This window comes from Polypterus senegalus, chromosome 12 (genome assembly GCF_016835505.1).
Source record: "Polypterus senegalus isolate Bchr_013 chromosome 12, ASM1683550v1, whole genome shotgun sequence".
NCBI classification, from domain to species: Eukaryota; Metazoa; Chordata; class Cladistia; order Polypteriformes; family Polypteridae; genus Polypterus; species Polypterus senegalus.
In genome coordinates this window covers 151,538,881-151,561,956 of record NC_053165.1, presented here as the reverse complement: position 1 = coordinate 151,561,956, position 23,076 = coordinate 151,538,881, and the positions used below count along the sequence as shown (strand labels likewise).

The 23,076-nt window shown below is 38.7% G+C and overlaps 1 protein-coding gene across 4 annotated transcripts in view; it reads left to right on the top strand.

Moving 5' to 3' along the window:
* dmxl2 (Dmx-like 2) overlaps positions 1-23,076 on the top strand; it is a 142,611-nt gene that overhangs the window by 14,426 nt on the left and 105,109 nt on the right. For all 4 annotated transcript variants that reach the window (XM_039770331.1, XM_039770328.1, XM_039770329.1 and 1 more), the window contains exons 2-4: positions 15,509-15,634; positions 19,656-19,727; positions 21,564-21,642. In XM_039770331.1, the coding sequence (XP_039626265.1) occupies positions 15,509-15,634; positions 19,656-19,727; positions 21,564-21,642 (277 nt within the window). The remainder of the gene's footprint in view (positions 1-15,508; positions 15,635-19,655; positions 19,728-21,563; positions 21,643-23,076) is intronic.

Sequence of the window (23,076 nt, the reverse complement as noted above, 5' to 3'; positions counted from 1 at the left end):
AGTAGTTGCTACGAATCATTTAAAGTGCCTTATGATACACTACTTTTTTTTTTTTGTCCCCATTAAGATCAAGAACATATAAATTCTTTCTTGATCCTACCCTGGAAGCAGCGACATACAGCACGCGAACAGTATGGTTCTTTGAGGTTAACTCCAGTAACTTTAAGTGATTGTCCTTACGCTTTATTTATGAACATCGCAAATGGAAGACGTACAGGAAATGGTCGTCGCTTGAATTAGAAAGGGAGTTCATTGGAAATCAGAGGTATACGTGGAATGAGTGTCCTCTCCCTTTCCAATTCCAGTTAGAATAGAAGCTGTGATTACGGGTGGGTGAAATGGCAGTGTTGCCACATTTCTCACAACCTTGATATTTAATTTTTCTACGAAGTAAATTCGAATTTACCGTTTTAGGTTTTCCTTAATTTTTCGTATCATGTTCACCCATTTTCATTTTTTTTTATTAATCACCTAAACTTTAGCTTTTGGATGTGTACTCTTCCTCTCACTTGGTGACTGTGTTGTGATGAACATTGGGACAGACCAACTTTCTTGCTTATTTATTATATTTGCATTTACATATTTTTGTAAGTAAAATGTACTCAGTTGTGAAAATGCTAAGTCAAATTTATATTCATTTACCTAATATCTGTAGGAAACAGCTGGTTTTCTTTAACATCATTTTTGGGTGAGTGGGGACTGGATAAGGGGCATTTACAACTTCGCCTAGGGCAGCAAAAAATGCTTGGAGCCGACTTCACTTTTTCCACTCGATGTCGCTTTCTGTTCCATGGCTGCTGGTATCTTCACTAACCCGTGGAAATGTCAAAGAAAAGAAAAACTGATAGAGATTAGACAGGCATATCACATAGTATACAATAATGATGAGCAGAGAGGCACTTGTGTGTCCTGTTTGTAAAGAAAATGTGGCAGGAGATGGTTGTTGAGATATTCTGTCCTGTGTATTGTATATAAAGTGTTATTTTTGGTCTGTCCTTAATAAAATTGAGTTTGACACTCTTAACGTGGATTATATTATTGAAAAATGAAATACAAAATTTAGAAGGGATTTTCTTTTTCAGGTTTAAATTTGTCTCATTTGACTGTCTCATTTTCTAATTTGAAGGTTATAGATCCTAAATACAGTATATAGAGTAGACACTGTAAGTTGTCAGTTAAAAGCTTCCTCACTGCAGCATTTGTTTAAAACATTTCGGTTTTAGTTGAGTGATTCGTTTTTTTGAGAGGAGCAGCTGTATCAAAAATAAATAATTTATTAAGTATTAGTTTACATTTACTTACTTAGCAGATGCTTTATGTAAAGCAACTTACAAAAGAGGTCAACATAATTGAGTAAGCACCAGGCTGGAGGACCGTTTTATAACAAGTGCTCAAGGACGAGTTTACACAATTGATGATCACAAGTGAAGAGCTATAAAATAAACGGAGCACCACAGGACTAGTCCATCGTTCATTGATTACAAGAACCAATCATAAAAGCTATTACCATTTAGACAGATATTCACAGAACAGGAGAGCCTTCAAATGCGTCTTAAATTCAGCAGCGCGGATGGAGGTGGGCAACTTGCTCCACCAGCAAGGAGCTAGTTATGGAAAAGATATGACCAATATGGAAAATATATAAAAACATCATTTACAATATATACCCTTAGTCATATTTATTTTAGGGGATCAACTTTTTTTTATTGAATACAACACATTGAAAGGACAGTTTGTCAGATGTCTGAAATACATTACCGAAAAATTCCGATGAAGCTGACATTTTAAATCACTGCATTCTAAATATAACTTAAATTTGCATAACTTTGATAACCTCCCTTGAATAGCATTTATTATTATGCAGCATTTGCAAGCTTTCTTGTAAGACTTTATGTATATGAGGGATTATACTCTGGGTTAGACTGTTCTCTGGGTGACAGTAATAAGTTACATGAAAGATCAAAACTTGCCTTATCTTCAAAGTCAGCAGTGTTTTGCTTTTGTGCTTTTCTGTTCTTAGAATAAACCAGAATTTTAAACAATATAGTGGCAATAAATAAATAAATAAATAAAATGTGGAAATGTACTAATGTATAAATATAACTATTTCGGTAGTATTTTAATCTTAATATCCCATTCATATCATCTTCGATTGTCATGAATTAATCATACCGCTGACAGTTACCTTTGTAATGTTCAACAGGTGCTGCATTGTGTGCCTTCAGCATGTGTTATGGTTTGTCCTGGCACACATTGTGCAGCTGTAGATATAAATTACCACAGAGGTACAAAAAAAATGCTTCATAATCATACTCTTTATTTTAAAGGGAAAGGTCAATTTTAATTTTGATCTGTCAGGGTTTTTGTAACACTTGGGGAAAAGGGCTTGACTGGCGATGAAATGCCGGACCAAGCTGTATGGAGAAGGTTATCAAGGCTCGCATAGAAGTTGGAAAAGATGAAGAAGAAGCAAAAGCCTTTATCCATCCATCCATTATCCAACTCGCCATATCCTAACTACAGGGTCATGGGGGTTCTGCTGGAGCCAACACACGGCGCAAGGCAGGAAACAAACCACGGGCAGGGTGCCAGCCCACCGCTGGGCGCAGCCACACGCCAAGCACACACACGGGACAATTTAGAATCGCCACTGCACCTAACCTGCATGTCTTTGGACTGTGGGAGGAAACCCACGCAGACACGGGGAGAACATGCAAACTCTACGCAGGGAGGACCCGGGTCCCCTAACTGCGAGGCAGCAGCGCTACCCACTGAGCCACCGTGCCTCCCCAAAAGCCTTTATTGAATATTCAAATTGTTTTTTTTATACATTTGTTGTTTTTAAATAATTTAGACTTCAAAAGTAAGCATTTTAGTGGAAGTTCAAAATATGCCAAACAATCTCATGTAATTTACCATGTTATTTAGTATGAAATGAATATTGAGACTGTAATTTTTTATGTCAGTGGTTTTGAAATGACAAAAGAGAAAAAATATTTTATTTTTTAGTCATAACAAGGCAGCCCCACATCTTTTAAGTGATTCTGTTTCATTCTCACTGAGAGTGGGAAAAGCAGCATCTTTTTTTTTTTTTTTTTCTTTTTTCTTGAAGACAAGTTGTAAGAAGCAAATTGCTAGAGTACAACCCGACATATTTCTCATTTCCAAATAAGATCACATTGAAAGTTACACACAGATATATCATCCGTTTATGCATTTCAAGCTGTAAAAAGGAAATCTTCATTCAGACTACAAGAACTATTGAAACCATGGCAAGGAAAAAGGTAGAATTACAAAGCTTGAAAGATGAGTTTTGCTGTTGAAGCGTTTTTACTGCAGAGAAGGATAATAACTTAGTTTTACTGAAGTATGCCTTTTAATATAAGCAACATATAGAAAATTGTTTGGCGTTTTGCCTCAGCTCCTGGTATGTGTTACAGTGATATTATAAGTGAGATCAGTATCACAAAATTGTCAACTTTCACTTAAATAGGTTCACTTTCAGTGTTTTGACATCCTAGAAGCTTCCCTTTTCATAGGTAGTGAATCGTGTTTATTTTTGTTTAGAATTGTGCATCTGTTTTCTGACTTATTTATCCAGATCTGGGTTGTGGGTACCTAGTACTTTGTACAACGCAAAATCCAGCCCTAGATAAAGTGCCTGTCTGAAGCAGATCATGCTTACTCACTCGCACCTGGCAATAGCTTTACTATTTAACCTATAATTAATTTATTTACATATAGCGCCTTTCCCATGCTATATATCTATTGTAACAAGGTGCTATGTATGCGCCCAACTCAACACGGAGGCACACGTATAAAATAAATAAACTTTTTTCTTCAGCTGTCCCCCAGCCACAACACAGTCCCAAGTGTAACACCAAAACACCAACTCCTCTCTTTCTTCCACTACCACTCCTCCTAGGCAACCTTATCCTCCTCTTCCCGACTCTGGCCGCTGAGTGGTGGTTGCTGGCTCCTTTTATTGGGAACCCGGAAGTGCTCCAGGTGCTTAATTGCTGACATCCAGCTGCACTTCCGGGTGTGGCAAATATGCTGCCCAGACAGACCCAGGAGTCCCAGCTGCAGCACCCCCTGGCGGTGCCTGCGGGACCCAACAGGGCTGCCTGCACCCAAGTCCAATTCCCATGGAGCCCTGTGGGAAACCGAGGCACTGCTCCAACCCAGAGGGGCGGCCATCCAGCATCCAGGGGGAGGTATTGCACCGTCCAGGGGTGCTCCCCCAAATATATGCTGCAGGGGCGTCACGGCTTGGCATGGGCCCCGGCTGCATGCCGCAAATATATATATATATATATATATATATATATATATATATATATACACACACACACACACACCCACTAGAGGGCTTTGTCCCCTGCTGGCTTCAATCACCAACCCCCCCAGCCACTTTGCATCTCTGCCGCTCCCGTATGTGGATTTCACTTTCACCAAACAACAAATCTTTTAATTCTCCCGGATACGCCTCTTCATTGGGAAGAAAAACTACTTTTCCCTGATGGCAACACAAATTAGACGATCTACAAATCTCCCACTTAAAGTTTACAGCCAAACAATATATTCAATCTCTTTTTCGCTTTTCCGTTATTACACTGAGTAATAATTTTCGTTTGTTTGCGCTAATGCTGTCTTTACTATCATTTTTTTTGAGTCTTTTAAATTTTAGTACTTTCATTATCTCTAACCTGCTCTGCATGTGTATCGCACCAACGTTTTTGAATTCTTTGCGACGTTCTACTTTATCATCTTCTAGTTTTCTTTTATTTCTGGCCCCTGGGCGTGGTTGAATCTACTGGCAAACAGACATGGGAGGCACACTTATAAAACAAATAAATGTTTTATTTCAATTTCTTCGCCTGTGGGCAACACCTTCCCTGCTCCTACAGGCACAACACAGTCCCACAAACACAGCACCAAACTCAATGGTTTTCTCCACCACTCCTGTTAGCTACTGTTAGTCAACCACTCTAGACACCATAAAGGTTTGGGGTAGCCACCCATATATTATAACCAGGCTTCAAAACTTGAAATATTTGAACAAAGGTGTTCACAAGATTGAGTCTCAATCAGAACTGTCAGACTGGAGGTAAGCTGGCGGCTTTAAAGGCCCGTCGAGGAAGTGACGTCATCGGGGCCAGAACTGGAAGTGATGTTATCTCTGGTGCCAGAAGTAGGTGGGATTTTCCAGGACTGACCTGCAAGGAACTAAAAAGAGAGTCAGTACACCCTGCCACTCCCTGGTCTGGTGTAGTATTAGCATTACTTGAGCCTTTTAGCTGCCTCCTATTCGCACGTGTGTGACAGTATATATGTGTGTGTCTGTGTGTGTGTGTATATATATATATATATATATATATATATATACGAGGTGTGGCAGAAAAGTAATGAGACTGACTTTTTATTTACCAAAGTTTTTATTTTTTTTCAAACATCAATGTTATCCCCTTCAAAGTATTTCCTTTGGGCAGCTACACACGATGGAGACGTTGTTCCCACTGTTGGTAGCAGCGCTGGAAGTCTTCAACCGGTATGGTCTTCAGCATGTCCGTTACACTCTTTTGGATGTTTTCTAAAGTCCAAATGACGCCCTTTGAGGACATTTTTCAGTTTAGGAAAAAGGAAAAAGTCACATGGACTGAGGTCAGGTGAATAAGGGGGCTGGGGAACCACAGGAATGCGTTTTGAGGTTAAAAATTCTGTTATGGAGAGGGCAGTGTGACATGGAGCATCCATTTGTCTGCAATGTCTGGTCTCACGCGAATGACCCTTTTTCTGAGCCTTTCAAGGACGTCTTTATAAAAAACGTGGTTGACAGTTTGTCCTGGAGGAACAAATTCTTTGTGGACGATTCCCCTTTTGTCAAAAAAACAAATCGGCATTGATTTGATCTTCGATTTGCTCATTCAAGCTTTCTTTGGTCGAGGAGAGTTTACAGTGTGCCACTCCTGACTTTGCCTCTTGGTCTCAGGATCGTATTCAAAAATCCATGATTCATCACCTGTGATCACACGACTAAAGAAATCTTGCTCATTAGCGATTCTGTCAAGAAGATCAAGACACTTGTTTTTTCGATTGTCCTTCTGCTCAATTGTGAGGTTTTTCGGCACCATTTTGGCACAGACCTTTCGAATGTGCAGATGTTCAGTCAAAACTTGATGAACGGTAAATCTGTTCAAATTTAATTGTTCACTCAACATTCTTAATGTTAAACGACGGTCTGATCTCACAAGAGTGTTCACACGTTCGATGTTTTCATTGGTTTTGGTTGAAGTCCTCCTGAACGGTGTTCATCTTCAACGTGTTTTTTGCCTTCCAAAAATGATTCGTGCCAGCGAAAAACTTGAGCTCGGGATAAAGAATGTTCCCCATAGGCCTGTTTTAACTTTTCAAACGTCACACTTGCCGTTTAATGGCACAACGTTGCTCCAAATTCCGCTGTTCCATTTTGCGTGACGCACAACCAAAAAAACACAACTTCGCTAATAGCAGTCGCAAAAATCACTTAGTCAACGGAAGGAGTTGAAACTCGCACTGAGCTATGGGAGGGTACTGATACACGTGCTCTATCAAAGACAACAGTGCAGCGTTGCCAGATCGCTTGCAGTGTTGCCAGTCTCATTACTTTTCTGCCACACCTCAGAGAATACAGTCTCTGACAAAAGTCTTGTCGCTTCTCTATTTTGTAGAAACTCCTGCTATTAATTAATCAACTGGTGTTAGAAATAGCTCATATGAAAAGCTAAAGCCCTCCCAAATGATGTTTAATGCACTGAAATAAATTAGTTTCACTGAAAAAAGATTTATCATTTAATCAAGACAGAAAGGTCAAATTTGGGCAAGACAAAAGTTTTGTCGCCTATACAGAAAATGAACAACTTTACTGCAAATCCAAAAATATGTCAGCAAATTAAGTGTAGGTGCTGTGAGATCCAATTTAATATCTTGTATGACTTCCATGAGCTTGAAGGACAGCATCCATGCGGTTTGGCAAGGATTCATACAATTTATTGATGAAGTCATCAGGAATAGCAAAGAAAACAATCTTGCATGCCTCCCAGAGTTCATCAATATTCTTTGGTTTCATCTACATGCTTCCTCTTTCCTCCTACCCCACATATGCTCAATGATGTTTTTGTCTGGTGACTGGGCTGGCCATTCCTGGAGCATTTTGATCTTCTTCGCTTTAAGGAACTTTGATGTGGAGATGGAAGTATGCGATGGAGCACCATCCTGCTGCAGAATTTGGCCTTTTTTATGGTTGGGAATATAAGAGGTAGCTAAGATTTCTTGGTATTTTAGACTATTGATGTTGCCTTCCACCCTGCAGATCCCTCGCATACCCCCATACTGGATGTAACCCCAGACCATGATTTTGCATCCACCAAACTTTTTGTCAGGGACTGTGTGTGTGTGTGTGTGTATATATATATATATATATATATATATATATATATATATATATATATATATATATATATATATATATATATATATATATATATATATATATATATATGTGTGTGTATATATATATATGTGTATATTGTATATGTACTAGCAAAATACCAGCTCAGCGGAGAAGTAGTGTGTTAAAGAAGCAATGAAAAAGAAAAGGAAACATTTTGAAAATAACGTAACATGATTGTCAATGTAATTGTTTTGTCACTGTTGTGAGTGATGAGTGTTGTTGTCATATATATATATATATATATTTACACACACACACACATAAACATATATATATATACATATCATATACACATATATACATACATATATATCTACATATATACACATACATATGCATACACACATACATACATACACACACATATATACACACAAATACATATATATATATATATACATACACACACACACATATATAAATATATATATATATATACATACATATACACATATATACACACACAGCTATTTCAGATCAGTGCAATACGCTGTTTGTTAAAACGGATGACTCCGCTCTTACGTGCAAGTCTGCGTGGATATTATGAACTATCGATTTGTTCAAGTTCTATTTAAATTTTAAATAGAAGGAATTTTTATTTAGTCGACAGAAATATCTTTGGTAGGAATGGTAAAACAGACAGGAATATTATTCGTGAATAAATCAACTCAAACCTTAAACAACTTATAATATTTTGCTCTCCATAAAAATATATCCTGTCTAAATTATACAAGTTAGAAATAAAGTAAACGTTAAAAGAACAAACATTCAAATTTCTTTACTCTTATGTAATTTTATATAAAAATAAACTTAGATTTTAAATATCCCAAAAGATTTTGCTCTCCATAAAAATATATCCTGTCAAAATTATACAAATTCAAATATGAACATGCTGCATAACAAAACCTAGAAATATAAATAAAATGTGTTCCTTTCAGCAATAACAAATCAAATCATTCAGTTTCCTTTGCTCATATGTCATTTTAGAGCTGGACGCCTGGCATCTTTTTGGCCACAGTTTCGTTTCTGTTTGGTGTGAGGTTCTGTGTTGTGGAGATTCTCAGGATGGATTGCAGGTGCTCATCAGTGAGGCGACTCCTGTGTGCTGTTTTGTTAGTCTTTATCACTGAGAAGAGCTTCTCACACAGATATGTGCTACCAAACATGCACAAGGTTCGAGCCGCATGTAGACGGACTTTTTGTTCTTCAAAGTCACCAAAGCGCCGTGCAAACTCAGTGCGCCAGTTTATCAGCAAAGTGCGATTTGGGAACACCGTAGTGACGACTTGGTTTAACATTACTTGGCAACAGGGAAAGTGGGGCAAGGTGCACTGGTGCATTTGTGTCTCCCATAAAAGCAGCTTCACTTGAAATCACTTTGTGATTGTGCACGGGTTAAACCTCCGCTGAAGTGTCAGATTCTTATTTAATTATTCTGCTTTCTGTATCTTCTGCATTGCATTCAGGTTACCCTGATGTTTTGTCTCATAGTGCCGCCTTAGATTAAATTCTGTAATTACAGCCACATTAGCTCCACAAATGAGACACACGGGTTCAGTAAACGTATACTCAGCCTCCCATCGGTTTTTAAAGGCTCTATTTTCAGAATCAACTTTTCTCTTCAGCATCGTGTGAGCTAGCTTCGCAATAACTTGCAGCATCATAAGGTAGACTTGATTAGCGCGTAAGTGTTCGGCAAGGCAGCTGAAGCGCTGCATTATGGGATCTGTAGTTTATTGTGTTACCAGCGCTTCATATACCCGGGCTTTAATAACAATAATACAGTATATAAAATGATCTCGGCCGGATATAATTACACGCGGCCGGATGTGGCCCGCGCCCTTGAGTTTGACACATATGGACTAAATAGAACTTGAAAAGATATATTTTTCAAATGTGATCGCAATTCAGATAGAGTTGACGCACTACAGCCTGCATGCCTCAATAAGTCATCCTCCCTCGCTCTTACTTTTTACCGCTCATCTAATGAATACACTGAGTATGGCTTTACCAAAACAATCATTGATGGCGAATAAAGTATCCATTATTCGAGTATGTAGATCGGGATATATATATATACATATATATATACCCGCGTATCGCAGCGAGAAGTAGTGTGTTAAAAAAGCTAGAAAAGAAAAGGGAACATTTTAAAAATAACGTAACATGACTGTCAATATACAGTATTTGTTTTGTGAGTGTTACTGAGTGTTGCTGTCATCAAGGATTTGATTATCATTATTTCTTTCAATCAGGTTCGTATTTGTAGGATGTGTTGTGTTCAAGTTACATTCCGTGTTTGTCAATCGCTGTAAAGATGACAGGTTTCATTCATCGATTCGTTTCTTACTGCATCAATAAACAGCTCGCCTTCTTCTTTATCTGAGACCTGACACACTGCATGCACGGGTTTTTTACACTGTCTTCTTTTAGCGGGACATTGACTTTTTCCAACATGTGCTTTGTTTCCGCAGTAGCTGGATTTATGAATATGCTTGTATGTATCAGACGCTTCATATTTTTTGCTGCCTTTTCAATTGTGTAATTCGTTTTTGTTCAGCCTCTTTGGAACTGTTGCTTTTATCTGTGCACTCGCCAGTTCACGTGAGCCACTCGTGTACATGCATCGAAGGTTCCCAGCTGTGCTGGTGCCATCTCGTGCTATGTCCATGGCTGTATTTAATGTTACCTTAGTCCTGGCACTTAAAACTTTCTCTCGCAGTTTCGCTGAGTTTGTGCCAAACACCACCCTGACCATCTCATCTTCCTCTCCATAAGCACAGTCCTTCACCCGTGAATATTTACCCGTGGCAGTTTGCTATTGGATTGCGCTGACGGACGGCCTTATATGGGCAGGCACTAAATTACAAACGCCAGCGCAGCCTGTCTATGAACTTAATTTAAAGTGTAGGTTTACATCGTGCTTTGTTTCAAGTAGCAGAACTCATGAATATGGTTGTATATGTCACTCGCCGCTTCTTATTGTTTCGCTGCCTTCTCAATTATATAATGCATGTTTTCTTCAGCGCTTTTTTGAGGTCTTCCTGGTTTTCTATGTACTGCGTGATTACGTGGGAGGCGTGATGATGTCACATGAAACTCCGCCCCCATGGCGTTCAAGCTCATCTCCATTACAGTAAATGGAGAAAACTGCTTCCAGTTATGACCATTACGCGTAGAATTTCGATATAAAACCTGCCCAACTTTTGTAAGGAAGCTGTAAGGAATGAACCTGCCAAATTTCAGCCTTCCACCCACACGGGAAGTTGGAGAATTAGTGATGAGTCAGTGAGTGAGTGAGTGAGTGAGTGAGTGAGTGAGTGAGTGAGGGCTTTGCCTTTTATTAGTATAGATATATATATGTGTATATATATATGTATATATATATATATGTGTATATATATATATATGTATATATATATATATGTATATATGTACTTGTCGACAGCTTAGTGAATCCACGCCCCTTCCGGCGTGTTTTCAATGGGTGTCTTGCCTTAGTGAATTATATATAGATAGATTATAATAGAAAAGTAATTGATAACCAAAAGCTCACCAGCATCTTTAATTATTATTCTTTTATGTGTGGGTGTGTGTTCAGTATATTTGTACAAAAGATATATAGGCAATACATGGTAATTTCACAAATGAACTGATCTCAAACTCAAAAAGAGTATTGTCAATAAAGAAATTAGTAATAGAAATATAAGTGATATCAGGGAACTGAATAATAAGATTGACAGTAATATAGAAAGCAAATATGTCCCACTCACTCTGAGACCTCACCAAACAGATTTGTTTCAGTTTGTTGTGTGGGTTGGCATCCCTGTTTGCCTAACTTGATACCTTACAGCTCAGGTCCTTTGTTCTCTCTGCTTCCTTTCCTCTTTTCACCCTGGCTTGTTGTGCTCACTGAAGGTGTCACCAGCTTTTGTCTTTTGACATGGTCTGCTGATCTACTTTGAGGGACTAGACTTATCTGTAACAGGGTTTCTTAAACTATAGGTCGCGAGTTACTGTTGTATTCAGTGGAAATAGGTTGTGGATGGATTGCAAAGAGCGTCGCTGTGGGTTGTCACGGGTTTAATAATTATAAACATAGTTCCGGTAATCATCCGTGATTATACCCCCTCACCCAACAATTGGCCACGTTTTTTCCAAGATTGACAGTAGTCCGGGCATTCATAAAGGAAAGGGTTTTGAAAATGATACAAGTGACAATATTGAGTCAGGACAAAACAGCTTAAGAAACCATGGTCTATAGAACTACCACTGTCAGGCCAAAGTGCCCTTGGACTACCCTATCTGTCCATACTGACGCATATCAGATGCATATTTTAATATGTCTAAAATATACAGATTGCTGCTGCCACCTATTGAACTTTTTTTTTTTCCCCTGTTATTCAGTCAGCCCTTTTACGGTTGAGACACTGCAGTGAAAATATGATTTGAAGGTACTTTTATCAATTAGCTTATTGGGGCTCAGTTTATTATTAAACGGAATATCAGCTGTTGGTGGTGGCCCAGTGTCATAGGCATGACCTCAAGTGACGTCCCGGCCTGTGTATGGTCTACTAAGAAAATACAGGGCTTTGAATTGTGTATCAGCTGTTATAGCCAACTTGGCACTCTGTTAGAGTATTTAATGTGAAGCATATATTAATCTTTAATGAATTTATAAAGTAAGTTTATATGGTGGAGGAGTTCAAGTATCTCGGGGTCTTGTTCATGAGTGAGGGAAGAATGGAGCGTGAGATCGACAGGCGAATCGTTGTGGCGTCCGCAGTGATGCGGGCTCTGCATCGGTCTGTCGTGATGAAAAAAGAGCTGAGCTGTAAGGCAAAGCTCTCAAGTTACCAGTCGATCTACATTCCTACCCTCACCTATGGTCATGAGCTGTGGGTAGTGACCGAAAGAATGAGATTGTAAATACAAGCGGCTGAAATGAGTTTCCTCCGCAGGGTGTCTGTGCTTTCCCTTAAAGATAGGGTGAGAAACTCAGTCATGCGGGAGGAACTCGGAGTAGAGCCGCTGTTCCTCTGCATCGAGAGGAGTCAGATGAGGTGGCTCGGGCATTTGATCAGGATGCCTCCTGGACGCCTCCTTGGTGAGATGTTCTGGGCACGTCTAACCTGGAGGAGGCCCCGGGGAAGAACCAGGACATGCTGGAGGGGCTCCATCTCCTCGCTGGCCTGGGAACGCCTTGGGATTCCCCTGGAAGAGCTGGAAGAAGGGGCCGGGGAGAGGGAAGTCTGGGCCTCTCTGCTCAAGCTGCTGCCCCCGCGACCTGATCTGGGATAAGCGGAAGAGGATGGATGGATGGATGGATGGAAGTTTATATAGACCTACTTCCATTTGTTTTTATAACCTGACTTTTCCTGACCATGCCAAGTCATTAACATGTATAGTATTGCAAGAAAAAATATGTTCATTCTATCCAAGAATCCCCTACTATAAATGCGCCATTTGAAACAATAGAACATTTAATTGGCAATCAATTGTTTTCAGCTAGAAATCAGTGACCAATGATGTTGCAATTTTCATGGTCTCAGCATGCGGTCACTAGATGACAGCCAGGACCATAACACCTAAAACATTTTAATCTCTGAATACTGAGCCACAAAACACTCTAAATATCTTTATATATAATACGCTACCGTGGCTGTTCATTTGTCTGTCCAGGATTTTAAATCACCTGTTAGCTCGTAAACCGTTTGACCGATTGACCTGAAATTTGGTACACATATACAATGTGACGTCTACTGTCTGCTTTGACCTCCAAGGTTATTCCTCTTTTTATTTTTATTGTATCTTATTGTAGAATCAACTCTCGGCAGCGGCCAGTAGGGCAGCCATGCGACTCATGCGTACGGATGCCTTTCTCATTTTCTACCACCTTCGCCGTCACTTCCCCTACCTCTTCATATCTTAAATCATTCTTGAGGCAGATTGAAGACTCAAGTGCCAGCTTAAGTGAAAAATTAAGGAAAACGTACTAAGTAATTGCAACACAAACACTGACTTAATCAGTTTTAATGCAAAAAGATGTCAACGGACGAAGAGAAGAAGCGGGCCGCTAGGGTGGAGACGAGAAGAGCTGCTCAGGAAGCAGCAAGCGCATCAACCTCTGAGCAAACGAATGCTAAACATACAGAGAAAGAGGAGGAAAACTAGAAATGCTCAAGTCAAGTGTATTCGTGCAGTGTGCCATTACTGCTTGGATCTGTAATTGTTGTATGTGTACGAGTCTGCCTCAGCTCAGGGATGTCAAACTCCAGGCCTGGAGGGCCGCAGTGGCTGCAAGTTTTCATTCTAACCCTTTTCGTAATAAGTGACCAGTTTTAACTGCTAATTAACTTCTTTTCTTTAGCCCAGTTTTTAAGGATTCAGTCCCCTGAATTGATTCTTTTCTTCATTAAACGCCAAACAGAAATGAGATGTGAAACGAGGTGACCAATTAAACTGGGGATTCAAACTCCAACCAATTTCAGTCCAACCAGTTTCTTAATGAGAAGCTGATTCTTGCTGTTAACTAAAACTGTCATTTAATTCCATGGCGTGTTGCTGCTTTCATTCTGCCATAGCAGACGTTTCCAAAACTGTTGATTTTCTGTTTTACTGAGACCTTCACCTTTATTTCACCTTAGGTAGAATGCCCAGAGGGGACTGGGCCGGTGGTCTCATGGTCTGGAATCCCTACAGATTTTATTTTTTCTCCAGCTGTCTGGAGTTTTTTTGTTTTTTTCGGTCCCCCCTGGCCATTGAACCTTACTCTTATTCGATGTTAATTAATGTTGATTTGTTTTGTTTTCTTATTGTGTCTTTTATTTTTCTATTCTTTATTATGTAAAGCACTTTGAGCTACTGTTTGTATCAAAATGTGCTATATAAATAAATGTTGTTGTTGTTGTTATTTCCACATATTGTGTGATGGGCACAGGTTAGCTGGTCATGTGGCGGGTTGTTTTGTGTCTCATTATTGTTTGGCTACTAATTAAGGAAAATGGAACAACTAAAGGGGTCTGAGTCACGTCAATTAAAACAAAGGCAAAGGAAAGTTAATTAGGAGCAAAAACTAATCCACAATTGAGGAGATGGTTAGAATGAAACCCTGCATCCAGTGCGGCCCTCCAGGACCGGTGTTTGACACCCCTAGTCTACCTTATAAGGAATATCAATCATAAAAATCCTTTCCATTACATTTTTGAAAATAATAACATTTCATTTTACACTTTTCATGCTCCTAACTTTGTACATTATAAGTTTCATATTATAGTAAATAACTTTCTCATGGAGAGTCACAAGTTAAACTAGCTAGTATCTATCTATCTATCTATCTATCTATCTATCTATCTATCTATCTATCTATCTATCTATCTATCTATCTATCTATCTATCTATCTATCTATCTATCTATCTATCTATCTATCTATCTATCTATCTATCTATCTATCTATCTATCTATCTATCTATCTATCTATAGTCTACTGTAGTTCTTTAAAAACACTTCCACTTCATACTGGTATTGCCTGTGTAAAGATCACTTTAGTCACTCTTAAAATATTTAAGTAGATGAACATCTTAATTAGATCAGTTTGTGTCATACATATTTAAAGTATCATAAAAGTGAATATTCTCCCAATAGCAAACTTTAAACCATTCTTTATGCATTTAACTTCCATTTAAATCAACTACGTGAAAGGCATCTACTGTGCAGTTCAGTGAATAAACACAGGACAAGTCTCAGGTGAGGTACACAGCACTAGTGTTTACTTATTTCCGTTATGTATGTAAGTGTATGTTACTATGTCTCACATGGCAGTTCAATCATTGTATACTACTGGAAGCTTTTTGTTTTTATCCGTAAATGTCATTTTATTATATCTGTTTAGGGGGAAGGTTAGCATTCCCTTAGTTCTGCATAGGAATTGAGTTTTTGTGAAGTTTTAATGGGTCTGTTTTATTGATGCATTACTTCATGCTGCTGAATGTATTAAACCTTTCTTTTCATTGCAGGCATATGGGTCAGGATGTGATATCGTAATATTAGCAAGTGATTTTGAATGTGTTCAGATCATTCCTGGTGCTAAACATGGTAATATTCAAGTGGGCTGTGTTGAATGTTCCCATCAGTTGGGGAGGGTAAGTACTTCAAGGCTTTTAATAAAAAGTTTAAGACTTGATTTTTCTGTATGTTTTGCTAACATTTATACCTAGAGGTTGGGCATGGAAAACTCAAAATAAAAATTTGTGAAAACCTGGGACTGAAAATGATATCGCTGCACAGTAAATCATGCTACGTAACCCGAGAGAGGACGTGCAATATCGTTATTTTTTTATTTGTCTCCTCGAGATAGCAGACTAATTTTATCGAGATCTCGAGAAAACTAACTTTATTTTCTCGAGATAATGGAATCATTTTATCTTGAGAAAACTAAACTTAACCTTTGCTCCTGGCATCAGGCTTGCTTAGATTGCGACACCTATACAGCTGAAGCCTTGCTAACCATGTTCTTAAATGATGGACTCTAATGTTATTATTTTCTAAAACTAAGGCATAAACATATTTCACCCTGCGTCAGCCCTTGATTGATCAAAAATGTGATGCGCTGATCAATACATTTCTGCTCTTCTGCCATTTTAAACAGGACTTGGCTTCAATAAGCTAAGCATTAAATGTTAGATACAATTATTTCATAATTTCGAGAAAACAAGATCTTTTGTTTTATCAAGATCTCGATAAAATTATTCTGTTATCTCGAGAAAACAAAGTTCGTTTCTTGAGATCTCGATAAAATTAGTCCATTATCTCAAGGAAACAATTTTAAAAAATAACGATATTGCACGTCCTCTCTCAGCTTCCGTAGCATATCTGTTCAGTCATTTTCCAAATCTATTTATTCTATTGAAGGATTAGGATGGCAGAAAGCACTTATTCTGGCTGTACCTGTCTCATTTCAGGTCCCAACTCTGGATAGCTACCAGTCTGTTGTAGGGCAGGCTCACACATTACTGCACTTGCTCAAATGAAACAAATTGCAAATCACTAATGAACCTGACTTGCACACCTTTGGGATATGCGGTGAAATATGAGCGCCTAATGATAAAGATACTTGGACAAGGAAAAAATATGCAGTGTGAAATGATCAGACTCGGCACACTTAAAAAAAGGCAGCCACCTGTGTAATTTCCCTGGCTGCAATGGGTTTGAAAGTAAAGACAGATGTGTCCTTGATGGAGTCCAAAACAAGACTGAAGATTGTTTGAAAAACTGGCGGCTTTAAATGCCAAAACCAGAAGTTATGTAGTGTACCCAGAAGTGACACGTTTCTGGGCACCGGAACCGGAAGTGACGTCTTTAAGGTTGAATCAGACAGGTTTTCCTGATTTTTTGTCTGCAGAGACAACAGAAGAAGGTTTAGCGCGTCCCGTCACCTCCTGACCTGGCGTGGAATTACCTTCACCTGGTGCATACAGATCCCTCCTATTCGTGAATGTGTGACAACAGGTTCAACACATTGTTTGGTTTAGGCAATTTTTTAATAGACCTAACAAATATTCAAAACTAATATTTTACAACAACAACATTTATTTATATAGCACATTTTCATACAAATAATGTAGCTCAAAGTGCTTTACATGATGAAGAAAGAGAAAAAAGACAAAGTAAGAATTAAAATCAGAGAACACTAATTAACATAGTATAAGAGTAGGGTCCGATGGCCAGGGAGGACAGAAAAAAACGCTCCAGACGGCTGGAGAAAAAAGACATTTTTTGGGGTTTCCAGGCCATGAGAAAGCCAAGCCCCCTCTAGGCATTCTACCTAACATAAATGATCAGATAATCATTATTTTGTTTTATTATTATTAAATTATTTTATTATAATGATTTTATTATAAGTAGTATAACTAGTATTTAATCTGGTAATTTATATCTATCTTTTTTGGAACATGACCCGGACACAGACAGACGGACATCATTTGTTGCACCCAACACACCCTTTATTTACAATATGTATATTTACAGTTCAGTGCACGTCCCAGTGCCTCCAGCACCGATCCCCCAAAGTCCAGGCCTCACAGTCCAAATGCCTTTCTCCTGGCCGCCTCCAATCCTCTCTCCAGCTCCGTCCTTCTTCCACCCGACTTCCGCTACTGAATGATGGGAGGCGGCCCCTTATATAAGAACCCGGATGGGCTTCAGCTGCTTCCCGGCATTCCTCCGCAGACACGCCCCAGTGTGGCGGAAGTGCCGGCTGCACACCCAGAAGCCCTCCGGGTGTCCCCTGTCTTCCCCCCCCAGCACTTCCTGGTGTGTCGGAAGTGCTGGGCTCCAGGTTTCTTCAGGCACTGGAGCGCCGCCTGGCGTTGGCCACGGGCCCCTACAGGGTTTGGCTTCCAAGTCCTCTACTCGTGGCCCCCAATACAACCAGGGCGGTCGCCTCGCGGTCTGGAGGAGGTACAAGCCCTCCTCCAGTCCTCCTGGGCGTCCCGGCTGGGCTCCACCCCCAGCCGGATGCCACACTTTGTTCATATTTTCTTATTTGTTTATTTGTGTGCAATTTACAGTTTGGGATAAATATTTTGTATATAGTGCTGTATTCTTGTTAAAACATTCTTTACTTTGCCAGTTTCGGAATATGTTACAACCCAGGCAGCTTGGCGACGCGGGTATTAGCACAGCTGTCTCACAGCTCTAATAATCTGGTTTGGATTCCAAAGGCAATCAGTGTCTGTCCCGAGCGTACACATTCTTCCTGTTGGCCACATGGGCTTTTTCTTGGTTTTTTGAGTTTTCTCGTACATCCCAAACCATTGAAGGTTAAACTGACTGGTGATTCTAGTGAGAGCAAGACTGGTGGTGCCCTGTGATGGGTCTGTACCCTATCTAGAATTATGTCCTGTACTGAACTCAATGCTGCTGGGATAGGCTCTGGCTACCTACAGCTTTTGCATTGAAATAAGTAGGTAGAGGAAATGCTTGGGTGTTATTTCCATAGACTGTTAGGTAATTTTCCAAATAAACGTCAGGCAGCTAAAACAGTTTAAATTATCCGTTATCAACTGGGGTATTTTTCCTTATCTTAGTCAATCAATCAATCAATCAATCAATCAACATTTATTTATATAGCACATATTCATACAAAAAAATGTAGCTCAAAGTGCTTTACAAAATGAATTGAAAAATTCATTTGAAAAAAACTTAAACTTAAGTTTTCAAACTCAAAACTTCATTTGAAAAAAACTTAAACATAAGTCAACATTAATTAACATAGAATAAGTAAGATCTGATGGCCAGGGTGGACAGAAAAAACAAAAAAAAAAAACTCCAAAGGCTGGAGAAAAAAATAAAATCTGTAGGGGTTCCAGACCACGAGACCGCCCAGTCCCCTCTGGGCAATCTACCTAACATAAATCAAACAGTCCTCTTTGTATTTAGGGTTTTCATGGAAGGACCTGATGATGATGGTCACGTAGACTTCTGGCTTTCAGTCCATCAATGTTGGAGCCTCATGATGCTTTGAGTAGGTGGTGGTGGCGCAGGCCGCCGCCACCACAAAGAAACCGGAAAAAGAAACAGAAGAGAGAGTAGGGGTCAGTATGGATTTTGGAGCCACTGTGAATAGTTATTATGAAGAATTGAACATACAGAGTATCAGTATTAAGTTAAAGTGAAGTTATAAAAAGGCCATGTTAAAGTAATGTGTTTTCAGCAGTGTTTTAAACTGCTCTACTGTATTTGCCTGGCGAATTCCTATTGGCAGGCTATTCCAGATTTTAGGTGCATAACAGCAGAAGGCTGCCTCAGCACTTCTTTTAAGTTTAGCTTTTGGAATTATAAGGAGACACTCATTTGAAGATCTAAGGTTACGATTTGGAATATAACGTGTCAGGCATTCCGATATATAAGATTGAGTGAGATTATTTAAGGCTTTATAAACCATAAGCAGAATTTTAAAGTCAATCCTGAATGACACAGGGAACCAGTGTAGTGACATCAAAACTGGAGAAATGTGTTCGGATTTTCTTTTCCCAGTTAGGATTCTAGCAGCTCCATTCTGCACTCGTTGCAAGTATTAAACTTTAGTATTAAACTTTTTTGACTGAATACATATGTTTGCAGCAATGATTGTTATGTCAGTAACTGATTGTGTTTCTTTAGATTGCAGCTTCTTACGGGAACACCGTCTGCATATTTGAACCAATTGCTATATATCCTTTGAAAAGAAACAGTGTAAGTACAGCTATCTTTTTTAGTATTTAAGGAATTATTTAAGCTGAACATTTTGCTATTGCTGTTCAGACTATCTACTGTGGAGCAGTATGTCCATTTATTTTTAAACAAAAGTTATTTAAGAAATGCAGTAAAGTTTCGTTAAACAATTAAAGGACTTATTCCATGGTTTCATGAAATCAGTGTGTTACGTTTTAGTGGTGTATTAACACATTGTGGTGAGTTTCTGAAAATTAATTCATTTGATATTAACCAAAAGCATACACAAGCAAATGTTGGATTACGGTAGTCTCGATTTATAGCAAAAACTCCAAAACAGTTCTTTTCAACTAAATTTCAATTAATATTCATCTAGTGATCTCCCTTTTTTACTAGTGAATGAAGTGGACTAATTTTGAAGCAGATGAATCCATAGCAGCCATCATTAATATTGAGGCATGGTGCAATACAATTGTACTTTTGTCACAATTTTCGAATTTTTCATGCTTTCATGCCCATGTGTCACTAAATTTGTTGTGCGAATTCAAGTGTCAGCTATGCAAATAAGCTTAGTCACAAATGACTGTCATTTGTCATTTTCTTTTTACTTAATCTTTTTTTTTTTTTTCTCTGGAGCTTACTCCCTTAACTTTATCCTAATAATGACAATTTATGATGAATGGAGTAGACACCAGGGCAAACGACACTGAACGTCAAAAGGCTGCAGCTACTTTGGCGTCAGACCCACTGAGGTACTCCTTAGTAAATGACACCGTAAATAATCAACTTGCTTAGAAAAGTAAAATAGAAATTCTAATAATGATGATAAATATCAAAGCCCAGGATTTTATTAAATTATCTCCATGTATCATCTATACATGCTTTCTATATTACAGTGGAGATTTAACAAACCCATTTTTATAATTTTATTTTTGGTTCGACATCAAAACACAGAAACCTGGAGGTGACACCTTGCTTAAATAAGGTAGGAGTCCAGTTATAAGCAGAAGTTGGTTCTGACTAAAATATGTAACCACAGTGGGCTCCGGCGGGGCTGAACTTGAGAACCACTGGTGCATACGGAATACAACTGGAGCAGCAATAATAACTGATCCAACAGACAGACACACTGTGAATTGGTTCTATTGGCTCTACCTGGTATCTTTTCAGTTTTAGTAAAATTATTTAATCACCAGTAACGGCGCACTGCACGATAACGTGCAGTGAATACACTTGAATTGAGCATTCCTAGTTTTCATCCTCTTTCTCTGTACGTTGACCATTTGTTTGCTCAGAGGTTGATGCGCTTGCTGCTTCCTGAGCAGCTCTTCTTTTCTCCCACTTCTTCTCTTTTTAACGTTAAAACTGATTAAGGCAGTGTTTGTGTTTCAATTACTTAGTACGTTTTCTTTAATTTTTCACTTAAGCTGGCACGTAAGTCTTCAATCTGCCTCAAGAATGATTTAAGATATGAAGAGGTAGGGGAAGTGATGGCGAAAGTGGTAGAAAATGAGAACGCCGCCCGTATGAATGCACCGCAACACCGTCCTGCTGGCCGCTGTAGAAAGTTGATTCTACAATAAAATAAAAAGAGGAATAACCTTGGAGGTCAATCATCACCCCGAAAGCGGGTAGTAGATGTCATGTAGTATATGTGTACCAAATTTCATGTCGATAGGTCAAACAGTTTGCAAGCTACAGGTGATTTAAAATCCTGGACAGACAAATGAACAGCCACGGTAGCGTATTATATATTAAGACTAAACCTCACTAGTTTCTTTGAGGTAAATTTGTATTATCTTGCATTGAACATTACTGACTTAATTTAGTAATAATTCTTGTGCTTTTAATTTGCAGAGGCTACAGTACCAGTGGCAAAAAACTGGTCAGTTCTTCCTTGATTCTGTGACATACAATTTGGCATGGGATCCCCAAGGTATTCTTGTTTTTAATACATTTTAATATCTTTTCACTCATCTGTTTGATTATTTTTTCTTTAGTAGTTTTCCAGTTTCCCAAAGGAAAGTAGCAAGCCTTAGTACTCCATTAAACAAATTTTGCTTTTGTTTTTTCTATGTGCCACCATAAAGTCCAAAATCATATTCACTTGTAACTTTAAGCTAATTTTAGTTGGTCTCTGTTTTAATAAACATGTTATGCTCTTGTTTTGATCTGTAAAAACGCTTATGGAATCATTCATAGAAAAGAGTTTCCATCCTAATGGTTGCTTTAATTTAAAAATAAACTATACACTTTCTTAATACATATAGTGTTCTGATAATAATCCCACTGATTGATTAAGAAGTCATGTTTTATATTGGAAATAACAATGAAGATAAATGCTTGATATGCATAGTTTATCAAGTGAAAAATCCACTTAATCCAATCCGTGGCCACCCATTGCAATTGATCCATATTGATTCTGTCTATATCAGATGCACTTTCATGCTCACTCACTATTTTGACAATGAGTTTAGGCCCATCGACTACCAGGCACCCCACAAAGAACAACAGCCCTGCCTTATCTCACTCACTGTGCTCCTGCTCACAATAAGCAGTGAAAACTGTAGCCTTCAGATGAAAGAATCTCATGAAATTCAGTGCTCCTTTTGATTTAGCACGGGCAAGTTAAAGTATAATTGTTTCTTATCTCTGTGCTTCTGTACCTTTGCTCATAGTTTCTCCATTTGATTGAAAGCATCCATAATCAGTAAAGTGCACAGTTTGCTCCTGGAGTCTGCATTTTTAGTTTGCAGGCATATTACATGTTATTTTTTATTTTAACGGGTGATATTTCTTTAAAAGCTGACAGCATACTTTCTAAGATGGATGTTGAAAAATGACACTTTTCAGAGCGTACCACATTCAGTTTTATCTTCAACCAGACTGGTGTACATTTTGTGTTCTATTAGCAATGCATTTTAATTCGCTAACATGATCCTATCAACAACAAATATGTAAAATATGATGGGAGTATAGTAAAACAGAATAGCACTAATTTTGTTTCTTGACACCCAAAAGATCTGCACAAAGACATTTAAAAGACCTACTACCTTTTAACTCTTTTAGGACGGATGTCGACTTTTGTCAACAACGGGGTTGAGGGCAGATGATGACTAAAGTCGACATCCATGAGTAGAGGGTGATAATCAGCTGTAAACGTTAACAAAACTCACCATTACTTTACAGGTAGGCCGTCCTTGCTAAGAGGAATGTCGAATCCCTGCATGTGCAGGAGTAGCGTAAACAATGCCTAGAATGGCATCAACATCTGGCGACAGAGCAAAGCGAATACGCAAAGCAAAATACGACAGAGCAAAGCAAATACGCAAAGTAAAATACGACAGAGCAAAGCGAATACGCAAGTAAA